General features: G+C 47.4%; 1 protein-coding gene across 7 annotated transcripts in view; it reads left to right on the forward strand.

The window, feature by feature from the left end:
• GRIA3 (glutamate ionotropic receptor AMPA type subunit 3) overlaps positions 1–21,243 on the forward strand; it is a 267,365-nt gene that overhangs the window by 599 nt on the left and 245,523 nt on the right. For 3 of the 7 annotated variants that reach the window (XM_040467969.1, XM_040467966.1, XM_040467968.1), the window contains exons 2-3: positions 208–334; positions 1,516–1,674. In XM_040467969.1, the coding sequence (XP_040323903.1) occupies positions 226–334; positions 1,516–1,674 (268 nt within the window). In that variant the 5' untranslated portion in view covers positions 208–225. Of the gene's footprint in view, positions 1–81; positions 335–1,515; positions 1,675–21,243 lie in introns of those variants that run through there. The other 4 variants (XR_005788042.1, XM_040467970.1, XM_040467971.1 and 1 more) reach the window with 2 other exon arrangements.

The following is a 21,243-nucleotide window of genomic DNA, read 5'->3' on the forward strand; positions in this document are numbered from 1 at the left end:
AGGGAGAGAGAGCGAGATTCAGAGAGAGAGAGAGAGAGAGAGAGAGAGAGAGAGAGAGGAGGCGGTGGAGGAGGAGGACTAGTGTGGGGTGGAAAGGAAGAGTGAGCGAGAGCAAGTTGAGGGGAGGGGGTGTAAGAGCCGGCGAATTCTTTTTCTTTTTCTATTATTATTTTGACGACTCCTGAGTTGCGCCCATGCTCTTGTCAGCTCCGTTTTAGGCGTAGCATGGCCAGGCAGAAGAAAATGGGGCAAAACGTGCTCCGGGCGGTCTTCCTTTTAGTCCTGGGGCTTTTGGGTCATTCTCACGGAGGATTCCCCAACACCATCAGCATCGGTAAGCGAGAGCAAGCCGCCGGCCGGGTCGGGCTCCCCTGCACCCGAGACCCCTGCCCTGGCGGGGCTGCCGCGGCCGCGGGTCCCGGTCCTGCACGGCCCGGGGAGGGGACCGGGGCCGGGGACCGGACAGGATCGGAGGGCACCTGAGCCCCCGGAGAGCCGGCGGGTGTGGGGAGTGGCGGGGACGGGAGAGGGGTCTCCTGGGGCTGGGGGTGGGAGCGGTGGGCTGCCGCGTTTTGCGAGCCGAGCGGAGCAGGGGAGGCACGCAGGAGGCCGGGAGGCTGCAAAGGGGCGAAGAGTCGCGGCTTTTCGGCTGGCTGCTCTGGACTTTGCCATGGCGTGCGTGCCGCGGCTGGAAGTTGTCCCAGGGTGATGCCGCCTGTCTGGCCGCGCCAGGGCGCCCCGTCCCGCCTGTCCGCCTCCCCGAGACCGACCGGCTCTAGGGGAGCTGGAAGCCCACCCTGGAGCGCCCGGACCCCGGGCGGCCGCCGGGGCCGGTGGCGGATGGGGTAGGAGGCGGGGGCTGAGGCGAGGAGCGGGCGGCGAAGTCACGCAGACCACGAATTCATGAATTGCCGCTGTGTCTGGCTGGAGCCCGGCTCCTGGGCGCTGGGAGAGAGTTCTCTCGGCTTCTGTCTTGGATTTACAAGTCCGGAAGTTAGAATTGTTGCCATTACTGAACCAGACCCCTGTATTATCCTGGGGGAGGGGGGGGATGGCTATGGGGAACAGGACGGGGCAGCACGGGGAATGGAATTGTTTTTCTTCCCAATCCTTCCCGTTGCACCAGGAAAAGATGAACCAGCTTGTGGAGATGGGCGTCGGGGTAGGAGGTGGGGCGGGGGGGAGAGAAGTGGAGAGGAAGCTACTGCCCGAGAAAAAACCAAGTTCCGATGTTGGTTCCGTCGTCCGACTCCAAAGCAGCCCCTTCTCCCGTCTGTCCCCTTTCCCCCTTCTCCCAGCCTCTTCTTTTCCTCTTCAAGTCAGGAGGAAAACCAGGTTTCTCTTGGCCAAAATTTGAGTTCACAAGAGTCTAGAAAGACACACAGGTTGAAAATCAATAATCACCGCACAGCCCGGTACCATTGAGAGATATCGCCTGTCTGTAGCGCTCCCCAATTTCTAACCGGTCCTGGGGGGGGGGTGCACAAGCCAAATCTCGGTTCCTTTTGCTTATAGGTGGACTTTTCATGAGAAACACGGTGCAGGAGCACAGCGCTTTCCGCTTTGCCGTGCAGTTATACAACACCAACCAGAACACCACGGAGAAGCCCTTCCATTTGAATTACCACGTAGATCACTTGGATTCTTCCAATAGTTTTTCTGTGACTAATGCTTGTAAGTAGATCTGCTTTTCCTCCCTTTGGGACCTTGGGGACCGCATTTGTATTTTGCTTGTGGGACTTGGGGTCTGCGTGTGTGCTGGGGGTGGTGGTGATTGCCTCAGTAGACGTTGTCCGGGCCCTAGTCAATCCAGGTTTCATGCGACCTAAATCAACTCCATAGGATCCTGCTGAGGGACTTGAGGTAGGGCACAAAACTCTGTTGTGAATAATGTCAGATGCGAAAGTTTTATTCCCCTCCCCCCGCCAAACTGGCGTTCCCTCCTCCACACCCTCCCCCTCCCCTCTTTAGGCTGGAAAAATAAAGAAAAAATAGCATGGCTGTTCAGGGAGATTTCTTCAGATGGGATGAAAATTAAAAGAAACCTCTTGATTGAGTTAATTCAGGATGTACATTACTTGACTGTTAAAGCTAGAGCCTGGCTGTAGGAACGAGCTGAATTTGACAATCGCCTAATATTTAGGAGCCAAATATGAGAAATTCTGCAAACAAGTGACCTTGAGGCACAGATCAGGCTGGGTTCCCTGGCCTCTTTCTGTCCTATAATATCACCTCTCTTACTGTGAGAGCTCTGATAGGAACTGATAAGACAACAAACTCATTACAAGTGATGAACGCCTGGCAAACGGAGGGGAAGGGAGAAGACAGTGCTCAGCTTACTATTTGGAAATCTGTTTCTGAAATATCTAGCTGTGCTCTGTGATTGTCCCTCTGGGAAGGGGACATTTTGAGAGGCAAAACCATGGGATCCCAAATGACCAATAGCCTGTTGGACACAGTTTTTTTCTTGAATGGAATGTTTTATGGGAAAGACTGATGGTTCTTCATCTAAGCTGATTTTACAAGGTTTTCACAACAGTGAGGCTGATGATGGCATAAATATGTTTTGCTTTTATGGCTGGCGTAGTTTGGCATTTGGAATTTTTGAATTTTATTTTAAGAGAGAAATGGTATTTGGTTGGTTGGGTGAAACTTTGTATATAACTTCCTTCAAATTCTTGTGTCTCAAAGGATGTGTCGCTTCCAAAAACTGTTGTAAGGGTCACCAAGGGCACAGGTTCCTTGGGTTTGAAGACTTAGGTCAAGGGGATGGGGTGAGGTACTTTGAACAAATGTGACACTTATCAGCTTTAAGAAAATTTTAGCTGAAGGTACAGATCCTTATATGAACATGTTCTGAGATACTCTGTATTTGACATTCATTGGCTTTCCGACATTGACAAAAATAGGAACTTATTAATTCCAGCTAAGTGTGAAAGTTACAAAATGTCTGTCTATACTTTGCATCTTATTTCAGTAATCCCAGCCTGTCGCTACAGCACTTACAACACACATCTGACTCTTAATCCTGCAGCACTGTGATCTTGTCAAGAGGCTGAATCTCAAATGCAGCTTCCTAAGTATCAATTAGAACAGATTTAAAGCCAAATACATAAAACTAGCAGGATTTACTATTAATAATGAATAATATTTACTTCAACTCACTTTAGTGTCTTTCCACTGATGAGGACTGGGATATGAGTGCCAATTGACTTCTTAGGAATGATTGATTTCCAAGGTTTTTGGTCCTGTTTTTCTATGGTCCAATCAGATTGACACCCACCTGCCAAAGGCCATGGAACCCTACCAGGGAGCAATAATGAAGTGATCCTTGCCCTGTGAACAGCTCGGTTTGAGAACAATCTAGGCACTAAGTCATTCATATTCATATCAGTGTCAAGGTGCATTGATGTCTTAACCTCTCAGGCAATAAAGGAACAACCATGGGGTAGGAAAAGAAACAGAGTGACCCCCGTAGCCCCCAAATCCACAGCACTTCCGTTTATAAGCTTACAAGGCTAGGTTATGTGGGATAGTGGGTGTGGCTCACTGGACAACAAGAAAGACAAAACAAAAAAGTGACCTTGCTCTTAGTTATGCCAAATACACATATATGCACACAAAGACACACACACAGGAGAAATATCCAGAAACCAGTGATGTGTACCCAGCTGCCTGTTGCACTCTCAGACTTTACAGCTCAGAAGACAGAGGAGGAAAGCTACCATCTTCTCTGGTCCCTGAAACAGTTCCTCTCTGAATGTCACAATCATTGAATGGGGGCCAGATCTCAAAGCTGTCTCCGGGCAGCTGCTGCCTAGAAGCTTAGTATGAGAAAGAGGACTAGTCCAACCACAGGCACATAGTCTCTGAATGCTGAAAACAAGCATTTCAAGGGGTCTTGGAATCTCTGGAGGTGTTTCTCATCCCCCCCCCCCCCCCGGCCTGTGGCCTTAATTGTTCTTTTTCTCATGGAAATAGAAATACTGGCATAACAATACTAGTTCAGTATTGCCTGCCAGGGACCCCAGGTTCCAGTCTTCCAACTGACCGCACTATTGTACGGAGGAGGAACCCCTAGCTTTTTTATCCTGCCCCTTCCTAGAGACCTAGGAAGAATTCAAGTAAATCCCTGATGAGTCCAAATCTGGTCAGTCACCTCTCCTATCTGGTTCACTATGGAACAGGATGGCAAAAATTAAAGGAACTTGTCCCTGTCCCCATTCAGAATTCCTAGTTTCAGCCTATCCTAGCACTAGAATTGATTTCTTCCCATGATAGTCCCTTCATCCCCAATCGTTGGTCAGGCACACACTTTCCAGGGCAGAGGTATGCAGGTAAACAAACACTCAGAGAATAAACAAAGGGTAATGTTTTCTGGATGTGTCCCTCCTCTCCTCTCTCCCTCTGCATCCCCTCCCCCAATGTTTCCAGGAGGCTTCCTTGCAATGAGTCCCAGGCATCAGTTAAAGACTATTCTTCACCAGTAACCAATTTTTTTTTGCACCACCCCCAAGAGGTTTACTTAAGACAGACTCCAACTTCGCTCTATGTCTTAAGAGGCCAATGAAAGCCTCTTTGATTTTGAAGGGTGGTTCATTTGGGGTCTCAGTTCAGAGGTGAATTGAAGTGTATACAAGAGCCTCCTCTGTTTTGGAGAACATGTTCCCATTTCATAGGAATTCATCGAGTTTGCAGTCTTATTTTTCAGTTTAGCTAGATGACCCCAGAAAGAGGGATGGTGTGAAAATCATGATTTGAGGATACGTGCATTCAAACGCACAAACAGGGGCACCCTCACACCCAATCAGTATATATGAAAAGAGATGTGCACACACATTGTAAGTTACATGTCTGTTCTTTAAAAACCAAATTTGATCGTTCTAGGGCTTTGGGGGATGTGGTAATACCAAGGGAGGGCCACGTCTCATTTGCGTAGCTTTGCTGCCCCGGATCCTCGGAACCGCCCCCGATTCCCTTGAAGTCCCCTCCTGTGTCTTGCTGCTGTGCACTTGTGGTGTGCTCCACACGACATCGCCCCAGCCTCTGCAGTGTCAGCTCATTAGCACACAGATCTCATATTCCCTCTCCGCACTGTCATTGCAAAAATTGCTGTTGTACACCTTTACAGCCAACAAATGTGCTCGTGGATTACGCACTGTTTGCAAGAAGCAAGGAAAAGGCAAATGTAACCTTAAAGGTTATTCACCACGGAATTGTGCTCTAAACGCATTGGCTTAAATAAAAATCTGTTGATGGAGGCGCAATAGTGATAGTGGGACTTGGGAGCGCAGGCTCTAATGGAGCCCCAGGCAAAATCCCTTTGGCTGCCTAAATCTAACTCATCAGCTGCAAATTTTTATTCCATTAATTTTTTCTCCCCAAGCCCTGTGAAATATACCTGCTGAGAGCATGCTCCTTTCATAACTGAGCGCGTTTCGCTACCAAGTGTACTTAGCTGAGACAGGTTTCCGTCTCTTTGCCCACAGAGTCACAATCTAATTATCTAATTATTCTAATTGCCAGGATCCATTTAACTGTTTAGGTCCGTTTGGGAAGGCAATGTGTCCCCTGATCTGATTCTCTGCTCTTTGGTGGGGTCTGTTTTGTTTTTGTGTTGGTCTTTATTCTCTGGAACCAGGGTGAAGACCTGCTCCAGTCCTCAAACAGATCTTCATTATACTAACCAACGTCGACCGTTCCAGCTCTACCTCCCACCCCTACCTAGTTCCCCCTCTTTGCTGCTGTCCCTGTCCTCTGTCTGCTGGCCAGTCCTCAGTAAGCTCACTGGCTTAGCTCACCTCTCCGCCCCTCTGGCCAGCTGGCTTAGCCCACTGAAGCACGGAGAGGTCGCCTCCGTGGTGCCAGTCAAAGACTTAAGTCACCTTCTCACAAGGTTTATTATGGGTTTTTTTTTTAATCTATTTTTTATGTGGAGAGGAGGGAGGAAGGTGATGCTGTTCATTTGGGCCATAAAAATAGATGGCAATCAGCAGGCTGTAAAGGTGAGTTTCCAGCAAAGTGTACCACCTCCTCTAGAAGGCAGCTTCCTGTTGATCTACCAAGTGGGGGCGGGGGACGGACAGGAAGCGTTTAAGAGGAAAGAACAAAGAAAACTATTGTTCTCTCTCTGCGCTCACAGCCGAAGGAGCCACGGGTTTTCTTCCTCTCAGCAAATTTAACTTTTTTCCTTAAGATGAAAACTAGTTTTCCACATCCCCCACTTCGGCCTCTAGCTGAGGTTTCTTTAAACCTGCATTTCCATCCCCAGCTCCCCAAGATGGAATGAGAATAGTGGGGGGCTGGTTGGGATTTTTATTCTCTGTTTTTGGCTCCTGGTGTATTTGTTTCAAGATGTCATTATTATGGGTAGGCAGAGGTGATTGGCTGCTTTTATTTTAACAGACTGGAAAATAAATGAAGCCACCCAAGCATTGTTATCAGTCTTCTTTTGTGGATAAGAGATTTGTCATTTTTATATGGTGGGTTAAAGGATTAAAAGACAGCATGGATTTCCAGAGAGGGCCAGAATTTTAGAAGATAGAATTCGTAACTTTGGGGGAGAGCGTAAACATGCTTGTCCAGATGATTTAACTTTGAACTTCTTAGCCTGAGACTACAGAGCTATCTGAAGGGCCTTTCACACAACTTTCTGTCTTCTCTGAGGGTCGGGAATATATCTACCTACTTTTACCTGGTCCGTTACAGTAAATCCCGTGTTGAGTTTGTTCCTCTGGCTTTGATACTTTGGATCTGATTAGACAAAATGTCCGCAGGAGGGTGCAGTTAAAACCCTAGGTGGGGGCGCTGGGTGTTCTTCAGCCAGAGCGTAGGAGTTGTGCAGACGCAAAAGGAACCCCCTGCTCGGGAAGTGTCTGGGCTCCAGACGTAGAGCTACAAATAGCCTCAGCCTGTGTGTGGGATGAGCCTTGAGCTAGGGCAGCACCCCCCCCCTCCGAAAAGGGGTTAGTACTTAGCAAAAGGTGAACACAAGACCGAATTTGTCCTGTTTCACACTTCTGCCTTTTCTTCTCTTGCCATAATCTCCCCATCCTGCTCTGTGTGCCTAGCGACTGTTCTCCGCTCCGGACTTTTCCAGACCCAATGCTCCTTCTCTGTCAGAATATCTCTGTTCTTGATCCATCCTGTTCAGGGCCTGTACTCTAGGGGTGACAGCATTTTATCTAATACAGGAATCTAGCTGAAAGTGGCTGATAAGGGGTTAGTATACCTAACAGGGGAATATTTGCTGTAAAACCAGAGACTATGGGAACCATAATGCCTCAGTTTCGAGGAACGAAAGATACTCACATGGGCGTGTTTCTGGACATGATGCACGGGGTGGCTGTTCACTCTACCCAAAGCAAAGATCAGCTGGCCCTGGTCATGGAAGACCTATGTGCAGACTTGCACATAGTAGGTTCGGTGTAAGTACACCCATGGCACGGGGCAGGCGCAGCTTCAGCATGTTGAACTTGGCCTTGGGGAGCAGCCACGGTTCGTAAGGATTCGTTTTATTAAAGAAGTAAATATATATAGCCTTTTTCATGTCAACCGTACCTCAATTAAATGGTCTGAAAAAGGGTAAACTTTTTATATGTACTACCAAAAGAAAAAAAAAAGGAGGCTGCTGTCGAATCCAAAGGTGCCTGCATGGGCACTGCCAGGAGATGTGCCCGCATGAAACGGAGGTCCGAGGAGGGGAGAGAGGTGGTGAGGAGGCCGAAAAGTCTCATCCTGCAAGTTGCCTTTCCCTGGGATGGCACGTGGAATGCCATGATTACACAGCAGCATCCCCCTCACAGACGGGAAGTGGTAGCTCTGGAGGGAGGTGGAGAGGAAACACAGCGGGTAATGACCCCTTAACCCTGTGACACACGGTTCGGTCTAGAACAGCACTTCTCAACCTTTCGTGTATGCACCAGTCACCTGGGAATCTTGTTAAAATGAAGCTCTTGATTCAGTAGTAGGTCCCCGGTGGGGTCCTCTAAGAATTCGCATTTCTAGCAGACTCCGAGGGAATGCCAATGCTGCCAGGACTCAAACCACTTTGAGTAAAAAGAGACCAGAGCAGGGAGACTGTGATTACCCAAGAAAAAAGGGTCCGGCAGACAAGCTCTTACTCAGATCTGTTCCTCTTTGCCTTCCAAAGAAGGTTCTGTAAGGGACTCAGCTGGCCCATTTTGACTCCGGGATGTCCCTATCATACTCCCAACAACCCTGTGTCCGTTTCAGCCATGTCTATAGGCGGCAGGATTAGATGTCTGATGAGAGCGTCTACATAGAGTTGCTTTTTGTGGGGATTTGGAAGATACTGGAAGGCAGGCTGAGAGAGGAGACAGCTCATGAGCCAGGATGACAGAGTCTTGGCTCCTTGCCACACCCCGAAGTGTCCCTTTTAAGAAGCAACCTGCCCGAGAGAGTTAAGGTTGGCATGCAGTTACAACTGCCTTTCCACTTTGCTTCTCTGGGTCTGCTCTTCAGCTGTCTGACTTCCTTCAACGGGGTGAGAATCCAGAAGTACACCACAACCCGAATTCTGCCCGGTTCCCTAACAACTTGAAAAATAGACTTCATTTTTGAGGCTGGTGCCAAGACCACATGGCGAGGTAGAGGGCAGGAAAGGGAAGTGATGTCACTTTCCAACATATCTAAGCTGAGGGCTGTTCCAGGGAAGTCACAGGAAGCTTACTCAGTGTCATTTGAAGACTGCCAAATTTTACCCCAAATATTGCCCCCCTTCAGCAGTCTGCCATTAGTCTGAAATTCCACAAATTCATTCATTTGCATCACCGCACTTAGGCCTGTGCAAGCATACTATCTCAAAGTGAATGACTTAAATCCTTATCAGCCATTAGTATTTCAACCAGAATTCTTTGATCAGGTTACCACCTATTATTACCTGGCAGAATCCTTAGAGGAGGTTTTCCGAGACAGATAAGTGAACCAAAACAAGGCTCCTTCCCAAGAAAGTGGGGCATCAAATGGATGGTGGGCATTCAGGGGGCACTGAGATAGTCTTGAAGATGAGGAAAAGTCCCTCAAATACACTTCACCTATTTTGCAACATTTGACTTTCTCCATGGATAAATTCTGGTAGTTTACTCCCTAAGATTTTTTAGTTGCCTTTGACCCTTCAAGTCGCACCCTTTTGATAGTGGTGGGTCTGTCGTCTCTTTCACGAATGGTTGTTTGCTGCAACAGATGATCTCAGCCTCTAGATTCCCCACAATTACTGTGGGATATTTTCGGAAGTAAAACCAGTTTGTGATGAGGGATGGTGAGGATTTTAAAAACCCTTTTAAAAATGCTGCAATCAAAAATAGTTCCCTTTCAATTATCCATGATTGGCTGATCTACCTTGCCAATTACTCATTGCAACGGGGGCCTCATTCTTGCAGCTGCCCAGAAAGGGATCAGGCTACCAGCAATGAATGAGACAGGAAGGGATCCGAACCCAGCTTGCAGAGGAGTAATTGTGCCCACGTGGGTGTGGGTCTCTGAGTGGGTGAACACCTTTATACATGTAAGGTAGAAAGGCTGCCAACATCCACAGTCAGCCAGAACCGGTTACAGATTCTCAAATATTCTTCTATTTCACGATTTCCAAAGCTACTTGTTGGTTAGCTTAAAACAGTATTTCTTGAGTTGGACCACTTGCATCAGAATCACCAGAGATGCTTTTTAAACATACGGTTTGCTAGGTCACATTCCAGATGTTTTAAATTAGAAAATATGAGGATAGGCCTTTTTTAAAAAACAAAACAAAACAAAACACAAGCTCTATGGGTGATTCTGAAGGACACTCAGTTTGGGAATCACTAGTTTAATTAGCCCTCGTAGCATAAACAGAGACCTATGGATTCAGATAGCACATTTGTTGAGGACCCACTAAGCACCAGGCTCTTAGGTTCAGGCACGTTCACATACGTTACTTCTGTGAGTAAGTGAGGGGCTGTTGGCCCACGCAAGCGTTAGCGAGAGGCTCTTGGGTTGGAAATCCAAACTTGAAAGGACTCCAACTAGCCTCAAGTCACGGTCTCTGAGGTAAACAAAGCAAAACTGCTCTTTGCAATGGTTTTCTTTTTGACAGTGCTGCTTCTCTTCTTTGCTTGTTAGCTCACGACTGGTCCTTAGCCGTCCCATAAACTAGATGTCATGGCAGATGCCAGCCCGTGTGTTCAAAAGCAGATGTACCGCGGTTTATATGTTATTCATTGTGCTATCCTTGCTATCAACAAATCTAAAACCAGGGCTATCATTACACTAATAATAATAACTATCATTCACGGAACCCATACCATGTAGACGACATGGCATTAAGCCTTCTACCTGCCTGACCTCATGGAATCATCACGACATTGCTAGAAAGGAGATACTCTCACCTTCATTTTATCGAAGACGAATCAGGTGGTTCACAGTCTACATAAGCAACTGGCTTCAGGTGACACAGGTAGCTAATTAGTGAAGCCAGGATTCTAGCCGAGGTATTTCTGCCTCTGGAGCCTGGACTCCATTTCAGCTGGGGTGGGAACCTCAGATGATTACAGGGGCCAGGTGGATGGCACAAATGTGTAAATTGGGCCAGGTGTGGCATGGTGGGGCCTGTGGCAATCTGGACAGTCCATGTCCCTACCTGAAGACGCTCCTATCCAATTTTTTAAAAAACTGGGGACCAGCAAAACTGGGCGAAGGTGAGTCTCTGCCCCCTGCACTACACTATCCCCCTTCCTCTAGCTCCAAAGTTATTCATTGAGGGAAGTTCTATTAACTCATAGTTAAAAGTACTGAGAAAACCAGGAGCACCTGGGTGGCTCAGTTAAGCGTCCAAATTAGCTCAGGTCATGATCTCAGTGCGTGAGTTCAAGCCCCACAGCGGGCTCTGTGCTGATGGCTCAGAGCCTGGAGCCTGCTTCGTTCTGTGTCTCCCTCTCTCTCTCTCTCTCTGCCCCTCCCTCACTCGCTCATGCTCTCTGTCTCTCTCTCTCTCTCTGTCTCTCTCAAAAATAAATAAACAAGACATTAAAATTTTTTTTAAAAAGGTACTGAGAAATCCAGAAAATCTTTCTCACAAAAAACCTAGTTGACCATCTCCTCTTAGCGTGACGTCAAGATACCTCAATATGCCAGAACTTTCTCTCTTCTGTGCACATACTTACGGTCCTATGTGCATATACTGTATATCCAGTGGCCTTTCACGGTTGACCAACCTTGACTAACCTTCCTCCAGGCAATGCTGAGGCCTGCAGCAAGAGCAGATAGCTCGCGCAGGGTCATTGCCAAGTGCTCCGCCGGTCAGAAAGGCACTCTGCCGGTCAGGAGGTGCTATAGGGGAAACGGCTTAGATTCTGCCAGTGCAAATCCCAGGTCCACAAACGGGAGGTCACCGGGTCAAGTGGGGCTCTGCCAACAATCACCCAGCGTAGGAGCTTCCCATACACCCCAAGACAGAGGCTTGCTAACTTTAGACCTGTGTCCAAACTAGAGACGTATAGTTCGTTGTGTGGAGCCGTAAATTGACCTAAGCCAATCAGGTCACTCAAATCATTAGGTATGTTTTGTCGGATATCAGTAGCTTGCAATAGTTAGAGCGAGCGCTATAGGTCTTCTCCCCATAACCTCACTATCAGATTTAAAAGTAAGCCTCAGACAAAATTCTGTTTCTCATTAAAATAATAGCAGGCAGGCATAAAAATAATTGGACAGCCTCTTCTGTAGGCTCAGTCAAGTCCAGCTGCCTCTCCTGTTAGGTGCTCCAATAGCACCTTGCACGGAGGTTCACCTGGGGCAGACAAACAATATTCTAGTGGTGGGTTGCAGGTACCCAAGAATCCTCATTAGCAGCTGCCCCCAGGACTACTTATGAATTAAGTCCAGGGTACCATTTGTAAGGAAGAACACTATAGAGCTTGTTAGATTCTTATGTCTTCTTTCTGCTGGTTTGGGAACACCTCTGCCATATTTCTAGCAGATCAACATATATTGAACACCACTGAGGTCACCAATGAGAAATTTAATGTTAATTTTAAAAGCCTCTGGTGTTCATTAGAGATAAAGATACCCGAAGTGCTTGTAGAACTAGTTCTTGACTGGAATTTTCAAATGCTAGATAACCACACCTGCACTGTGTATTTTCCAGTAAGAGTAACTGACCCCCTTAAGGGTGTAGACTCAGACTAAATAGCCCACATCTACACCACACAATTGATGTTGAAGTCTTATAGAGTAAATTACGGAAAACCTAACATTTGAGATACCATATTTCTTATGGCCCTTGGAAAGGAGTGTATGCTGTAGGGGGATTAGCAGTGTAACTCTCAGGTTGTGCTTTTTATCATTGGTAAAATGGGGAGGTTCTTCTGGATGATCTCTAAGGAGGCTTCCATTTTTGACATCCTATCATTCAGTCTTGTCTAATTTCTAGAAATTAGTCACAGGCTTCTAGTCACAGTCTCACTGACATTTCTTACCTAGGTAAGACCATCCAGAATGAAGCCCCTCAAATTCTTTGTCTATATCTAGAAATTTCTCTTTATATTAATCTATTTTCTGGCTTTACAGGACTACCATAAAACTATTAAATCCTTGAACCCAAACCAATAGAACCAAAACCAGTGCTTCTAGCCAGTGGTGGCCTCTCCTTGCTTACCATCTCACCTCTTCCACTTACTAGCTGTGAGACCTTGGGGCAAGTTCACTTAACTCCGCTGTGCCTCAGATTTCCCGGTTATAAAATGGGGGTAGTAATAGTCTTCACCTCATAGGGTTGTGGAGAGTGTCAAAATGAGACACTTTGTAAGTCCACATAAAGTACTTCAAATAGTGCCTGGCATATACTGGATATTATTATTATCAACATAATCATGGGTTTAAAATCCTTTGAGCGTTTCGTCCTGAAAACAGAAACCTCTTATGACCTCGTGTCCCTTGACGGACCAGATTTCCTTCCTGAACAGCCACCCCAGTCTGAGCCTTTCTATAGTGCTCAGCTCTTCCCAGAACCCAAAATTATGTTTTTCTGCCAAGAAAGCCATCACAGCACCCCTTCAGATCACTAGCCCCCCACCGTGACCCACTGCATCCCTCCACCATGCATCTGGACTTGCCCGTCCAGTGCGTCTCTGGGGAACGACAGCTACTCGGAGGCTCTGTGGTCAAAGAACTCAGAGATGCATTTTTCTGCATAATCTACAGACTAAGGGTCCAAGGGAAGACCTGGAGTCTTTTTTCCCCAAACGAATGGGATTCTTTGCCTCCAAGTCCATCTACTTCCAATCACAAAGATGAGTCATCCTTTCTGCTCTTTTGTGACGACGCGTTGTGCGAACAGGACACAAGTAGTCCCCCTGACTTTCCAAAGGCCCAGGAGGCATCCGTGAGTCTCTCAGAAGGAAACACGTGGCCCACTCTCCCAGGGGGCTGGTGCTTCAGCCAGGCCCTACAGCTTCTCTTAGACACGGGGCTGCCCGCTGAGGGATTCAAGGAAAAGCAGCAAGGAACTGCTCAGGGCCTTCTTGGAGGGAGCCCCTTCATATCCTTGGGCACTGTTGGCCCATCGTTGGGTGAGATTTCTCCAAGGGTCTTAGAGACCAGAGCCCCAGGAACTGAGGAGAGAGGCCCTCCATACAGCCCTTTCTTTTCTAAAGCGGGCAGCGTCCTGGCACGCATGCATCATATTCCTCTTGTCATAGTCCTTCCTACTTCCTGGTGACACTTAGCATTTGCTAATCCTTTTAGCCTAATCCTTTTAGTCCCTTGCCATCCAGATGATGACAGCTCAGTGGTGACCCACTTCTGGCACATCTCTGAGTCTAGTCAGCCCTTTGAGTAAAGATCACTCAAAGCCCTTTGCATCCACTTTGTGCAAGGGTTCCTCAGGGTACCCTTTGACCCCTTTGACCTCCTGGTTCCTGTCAATCCCAACTTTTACTGTCCCCAGTTCTTCCCTCTACTGCCTGTAGATCTGTAAACCATGATGGTAAAAAAACAACAGGAAAGTTGAGCTTGCCCCTGGGTAAAGAGACCCAGAGCTGCCAAGCTCTTCCTACACTCCCTGCCGGCCCTTGGAGCAAGGGGTTGCTGTTTCTCCCACTTTGTTTGGGAGCGACCAGAGGACAAAGAATGACTCCAAACTGGAATGCCTGCATTCGAATCTCACCTCTGTCTCTTACTAGTTATATGACCTTGGTAAAATTACTTACCCTTTCTGAACCTCACTTTCCTCATCTGTGAAATGAAGATGAATGTAACAGTAACTGCCTTATAAAGTTATTGGGAAGATTAACTGAGATCATCCATGTGAAACATTTAATGTGATGCCTGGCATCTAGTAAGTGTTCAATACATGGTAGCTGTTATTAACATGGAGCACTGCGGGGGTTGGTAAGTGGAAAGGAATAGGATTAGTCAAAACCAAACTGTGGAAGAGATTCTTTCCATCTGTGGCCATCCCTAAAGCCCTCCATACTCGTGTGTACCATCTGTGGGTCTGGAGCTGAAACCAGGCCTGATAGGGTCACTTTTGACTACTCACAGTGCTGCCTCAGGCATAGGGATTTGCTTTGGGGCAAAGCAGAGGAGAAAGAGTTGACTCGATGTCCCCAAAGCCAGCGCATACACACCATTAGGTGCCATCATGCCATCATGCCATCATTGCGTCGAATCATCCAGAAGGACATGACCCGTTCTGATTTTTTTTTTTTTATCTGAACTAGATATGCTTGGGAAAAAGCAGCATGGATAGTAATATGATAACCTTGGCACTCGCTGGCTTGAAGGAAAGAACAACCTTTTGTCAAATGTAAAGTCTATTTTAGTGTGTTGAGAGTGGGAGAGTGGAAAAGTGGCTCCTGGAATCTCCACTTAGACGAGGAAGAATGTGGTGCCAGTTGAGCTCTCCCAGCTGTGATTTTTCTGAGTTCTTTTAATTAAGGGTGATGTGTGGATGGAAGTTTAGAGCATATCAGTTTGAGAGGCTGGATTTTCTTCTTTTGATGTTGCTTGCCTAAGTCAGACCAAAAATAGCAAAGGAAGGAGATATGGAAAAGGTTAAAAGAGAAATTTTGCTAATGTGATTTTCCAGCCTTTCAGCCTCCATGCTCTCCAGAGCAAAGGTTAACTAGCTAATTCCACAAGCACCGACTCACTAGAAAGGATCCTGCTGAGGACCACAAGGCATCGCAGTCCTCTTCCTATCCTCTCTTCCTTTGTAATCTGAGGCTGATCTACCAGCATGGTGCCTCCAGCAGGCCCAAACCTGGGTGATGACCAAAAGCAATTTTTTCCCTTTATACCTCAGGGTGCCCTTGCCCTGCCTGCATCACCTCCCCTTCTCATTTCCTCTTCAAGCCAACTGACTGCTATGTGGCCTCGAGGCAGCACTGATCTTTTTTTCCCTGTCAGATGAGGAAACTGAGGAACAGAGACGCTAAGTGACTTTCCCAAGGTCACACAGCCAGCGGCTGGCTAAGCTGAGATTATAGTGTAGGTCTTCTAACTCTGGCACTTCTGTGGTCTGTCTTCCCAACATAATGCTCTCTCTTTTAACTTTCACTGCCACACAATGGTGTTATGTATGCAAATAACGACAGCCTTGTCTTTTTCAAATAGGTGGCAGAGAGGAAGGATAAACCCACCGCAAGCGAATCAGAAATGCAGGAAAGCATGCGTTTCGGGGGGCACGCTTAAGGGCATCTTCTATTTAGTGCCTCCAATGTTAAGCTGTCATTTTACCACCCTCCGATTTATAGTCAGGAATGAGCAAAACGAAGTCTTGCAGTCCCGTTATAGATCACGGGCTGTTGGAGATAGATCAGGTAGTTCTAGTGCAACTACCTCATTTTGTGGATGAGGAACATGAGGTCAAGAAAGGAGAAGAGATTTGCCAAGGGTGATGCATGGCAGCTCCCTAGTGGTGGAAGCCAGCTAGGGGTCTAGAGTGCCAGATTCCCAGTGTGGGGTCTCTGTCACCACGTTTTGCAACCTTACTGGCAGAGTGTTCTACTAAACCAACACCATTAAGTTTTATCACATTACCCTTTGCTGGTGTCTTTTTGCTCTAATTGTTTTATGTAAACAAGTCATATTAGCCCAACTAGATTTTTAAAGCATAAGGACATTTTTTATGATTATAGAAGTTAAAATTGAAAATTAATTCATGCTCACTGTAAAAAAGAAAAAAAAAACCTCAAGAATATTGATAAGAAAAACCACCCAAGTAAAGTAAAAAACCACTCTGGGGCGCCTGGGTGGCTCAGTTGGTTGAGCGTCCAACTTCGGCTCAGGTCATGATCTTGCGGTTGGTGGGGTTGAGCCCCGCGTCGGGCTCTGTGCTGACAGCTCAGAGACTGGAGCCTGCTTCGGGCTCTGTGTCTCCCTCTCTCTCTGCCCTTCCCCCAGTCATGCTCTGTCCCTGTTTCTCTCAAAAACAAATAAATATTAAAAATTTTTGTCGGGGCGCCTGGGTGGCGCAGTCGGTTGAGCGTCCGACTTCAGCCAGGTCACGATCTCGCGGTCCGGGAGTTCGAGCCCCGCGTCAGGCTCTGGGCTGATAGCCTGGAGCCTGTTTCCGATTCTGTGTCTCCCTCTCTCTCTGCCCCTCCCCCGTTCATGCTCTGTCTCTCTCTGTCCCAAAAATAAATAAATGTTGAAAAAAAAAAAAATAAAATAAAATAAAAATTTTTGTAAAAAGGAAAAAAATCACCCCAAACTTGGGTTTTACCATATATAGAGATTTGTATCCTGCCTTTTTACTTTGTATTACATTTTTCCAGACTCCTTAAATGTTCTCCAACAATTTGTTTTTTTAATGTCTATAAATTTTTGTGTCATACAGTGTCATTTTATGGCATATATATGCCGTGATTTATATAACCGTTACCTAGTCTTATGCATTTAGCCGGATACCCAATTCACTGAGCTTTACAATTGCACCTTGGTCTCCTGTAATATCTCCGTCCTAGCCCAGGTCTGAACACACAGCAAATAATAAATACTTGCTGACTGATTAGTTGCCTTGACCTTTCTGGAGGGATCATTATTCCTTCACCAGGTGGGACAGCCAGAGTGAGAACTTGACCTTCCATCCTCTTTAAGGTACGTGTTAAATAGCTCAAGACAGGCTGTATAGCAACGGTGCTTATGCTCAGAAGTCAGAGTCTGGGCACAAGTCTTGGACCTGTCACTTCCTGGTTGCATAGCCACGGGTGAGGAACTTAATCCCTCCAAGCCTCAGTTTTTCTGTCTGACAAATGGAGGAAATAGTAGCTCCCACCCCATAAGTGGTGGTAGAAAGTGATAAAATATGAAGAAAGCACTTGGTAGATGGTAAGGACCCAACAAATGTTAGTTGCCCTTAGGAGCATTATATCTGTCAGAGGAATAAAGCAGCAGACTTGGAGTCAGAATTCCTGGGTTCTTGTTCTATCTCTGCGTCTGTCCAGCCCTCTGATCTTGCGGAAGTCAGTTTACGCGTCCAGGTCTTAGTTTCTTCATCAACAAAATGGGGCTGATAATCCCCGAGCTGTGTACCTTACAGGGATTTTAAGAAGATCAAATGAGAGGACGAATGTGGAAGTGTTTTGAAAACTATGACGTATGACCGCTAAGTATGTCAGGTCACGTGTCACGTGTGATTGTTGGTGGTGGGACTGGAGATGCAGAAGGGGTGAGAGACGAGGAGGAGCACTCCGAGCCTCGGGAGCGGTTTCCCAAAGGAGACCCGCCGCTGGAACAGGGACTGTTAGAGACACTCGGGACCCTAGAGATCATCTAGCCCAATGACTTAACGTTACACGTGAGAGAGAGTTTCAGAGAAGAGAGAGCCTGACGGCACTGAGCCAGTGGCAGAAACGAGACTAGAACCCAGTCTCCCGATTTCCTGAGCAGAGTCCTAAAGCAATCGCCGCAGCTCTTTCTTTATTGACCTTTGTCTCAAAGGGGGTCAGGAAAAAATGTGGTTATTTGGGGAATCCATGCAGGTGGGAGATGATTAGCTGGAGTTTTGTCACAAGGACAAGCCACATCTGGCATAGCTCTGCTAGATCTTTAAATGCCAACCTCATCCAGGTAAGGGACAGTAAAGGGGAAGGAAGGTGATGGGGGAGGGGGTCTCAGTCAGGTGAGGTGAGTGTGCCGTTCGGCTTGGCCAGATTCCCAAGGGACTTGTGTTGTTCCCAGCAATGACCGCCGCGGCAGATGGCCTTTCTCTGATTGTTAATATTTATCTTCGCGGTCAGTCCTCAGTTGTGTGTTTTTGGAAAACTTGGTAAAGCAGATGAAATTGCCAGTTGCTTGCAAATACAATTGCCAATTGTTTGAATGAAGTAAATTGATTACAGCCAGAGGACTATTCATTTCCCCCCGGCATGCATACAGCACTGCACCCCCTGAATCACGTCCCTCCAGGTACTCGGTAAATATATGTGTTGGCTACTTTCATCTTTACGCTATTTTAGCTGAGATGAGAGCACATAAACACTTCCATCTGACAACCTTTTCAAGTTCCACACCACAGAAGGTTATTTTAAAAAGAAACAAGAAAGGGGTTTTTCAATAGCAGACTCCAAAGGTGACTAAAAATGCTATCCACAAGGCAGCCCGTTAAGAAATGTAGCGTGAAATGTGTCAATATGATAAACCCGAAAGAGGTCTCACTATTCTTAGCTTCAGAACTCTGGCCACCTTCCCCAGCCACCACTGTGGCCCGGACAGAGGTCCATCAAGGATCACCCCGTACCCCAATCCCAAAGTGCCCCCCTCCCTCCCTTCAGCTGAAGGAGACCCTGTTGCCAGAGGCAACTCACCGTCACCCTGCCCTCGGCACAGCTCCTGCAGAGAGGGTCTCCCTGCCTTGGCCGGGAAGCGCTGAGGGAAAGGAAGAGAAAGCTGTTAGAAAGTTCTCTCACTGGTTGCTGGGCCCAAAATGAAGCCGCGGGGGCCAGCCAAAATCAGGCCTCTTGCGTCTGCAGTAAGTGGCCATGGTCTGAAATCAGCAAGATGGATGGAAAGGTGAAATGACCTTGTTCACCAAGCCCTGTTAATGTAGAACAAGGGGCTCCCCCCCGGAAGCTGTAGAGGAACGAACCAATTTCGGGCAAGTCAAAGGCAGGCCTCCTTTATGCACCGGGAAGTAAACACATGGAGCCCTCAGCCCAGAGCTGGTGGCAGCTGAGAATGTAAATACAGCCAGATAAGTTTCAGTCCCTTCTTGCTGTCTGGGGACATCTTTTAATCTCTGAGCTCAAAATCAGTGAGGACAACTAGGTCCTCTGACAGCCTCAGTGAAGGAGTCCTGAAGACATGGTCTTAGGATTGTGGTTGTATGTTCCAGTGAAGCTGGGGGGAAAAAAAGAGGGGATATTTAGGGTTGGTTGGCTCAAACTGAGTTGCTGAAATCTCTGGTTTGTTCACAGTTAAATTCTTCCACGCGTATAAGGAAGGCGATGTGTTACGGAAGATAGAAGCCGCTACTAACTAGCCATATGACCGCCCCTCCCTAGGCCTCCCCTTTCCTCTTTGTGCAATCAAGGCATTAGAACTAGGTGACCCCAAAGGTCCTTTCTAGCTTCAAATTGGTTTAATTCAAATGATATCACAAAGTTCCCTTGGGGAGTTTGGGGGTGCTATGCATCTTCCCTTGCTGTCCCCTGCTCAGGAGCTCAGGGCTTTCAGAGGATGCCCCAGACGCCACCAAGATGGCTCAAGACCAGCTTCCACGGCAGAGCCCATGCTCTGGAATTATATTTTGCGGTCAGTTCCTCTACTCCCCAAGCCCTCAGCTGCCATGCAAGGAGGTAGAACTGGTTCTCTATAGGCGATTGGTTTTGTTCAGTGCAGTAGGCAAGTTTGGGCTCCAAAGATTAGAGGCAGCGTTGTGTGGGCTTTAAGGGTTGAGCTGACCTGGGTTATAACACAGATTCTGCCACTTCCAGCTGTGTGACCTCCACCAAGTTACCGAAACCCTCTGTGTTTTGGTGTCTTTCTGTGGAATGATGGTCACAAGTGTGCCTCCCTGCCAGAGTGACTGAGGATCGATTGGGAGAATTCACGTGGAATACTCAGCATAATGCCCGGCACGCACTAAATGCTGCCACCAGTGGGCATACGTCTCTCCTGTTCCCTAAATAGTTGAGCTGAAAATCAAAACCACTAAATCGATTGATATTGAGCTAATGATCAAGACGTAACTTCTAAGCAGTAGCAAATTATTCAGCTTCTCAGCCCCCACGACCCCTGCCCCCGTTTTGGTCCCTATAACAGCACATTCACAATTTAGTGGGGGCATTCTGGAAACTACACAGGCCAACAGGAGAGTGATTTCTGGTGGCATTTGGGTTACCCTCCAAATCATACCGACTTAGATGGATGCTACTTTCATTGCCCTGTGGAGCCAGCCCAGCCTGTAGGGATCCTGTAGGGAGGCAGACAGAGTGGCGGGATCCGGAAGGTGACTCCTTGATATGGCTTATCCGCTCATAGTGCTGAACAATATGCCCCCCTCCTGTTTGAGGTGTCACGTCGAACTGTGACGCAAGAACGAGGCCACTACAGCTGGCCCATGTCCTCCGCGGTTGGGGGCCTGGGGGGAGAACAAAGAGAGAGGCTCAGTGTGTGCAGCTGGAAGATGGCAGGTTGAGCCCAAATGCACTTTCAACATAGGAGATAAAATAACAAGATGAAGTGGAGATAGAACAGCATCAAAGTTGATGAAGTTGCAAGAAAGGTTACTAAAGGACCATTACTTTACTCCTCAAGCCCCGTGTTCTGCTGGGTGTGGGTGTGGGTGTGTGTGTGTGTGCGTGTGTGTGTGTGTGTTTGGGGGCCGCGGGGGAGATGGGAACAGATAGCATGGAGAATCAGCTTCTCTTAATGCAATTCCAGTTGACCAGACTGTCAGCTCTGAGTTGGGGACCCCATAGCTCATCTTACACGGGCTAAGGATAGTTCCTTTCCGTAGGCTTTTCTGAGAAGCCCTCAATCTTTGGAGGAAAGACCCCAGTAATGAATTGGGACACACGCATGAACATAAACATGCCTTCAGAGTTTAATGGATCAAGGAAGGATGTAAAGAGAGATCTTTCCCGCAGAAAGGTGCCGGGTCCAGTACGAAGGAGGGTGACAGAGACAGCGACCCGTGCTGACTGGTGGCACTCCACCAGCACACATCGATGAAGGCGGGTGTAGTATCCACTAAACAGTAAGGGACGCAAGGCAGATATTATCACTATACCCATTTCATGGCTG

Source organism: Herpailurus yagouaroundi, unplaced genomic scaffold (genome assembly GCF_014898765.1).
Source record: "Herpailurus yagouaroundi ecotype Mexico unplaced genomic scaffold, PumYag 67641, whole genome shotgun sequence".
In the NCBI taxonomy this organism is placed as follows: Eukaryota; Metazoa; Chordata; class Mammalia; order Carnivora; family Felidae; genus Herpailurus; species Herpailurus yagouaroundi.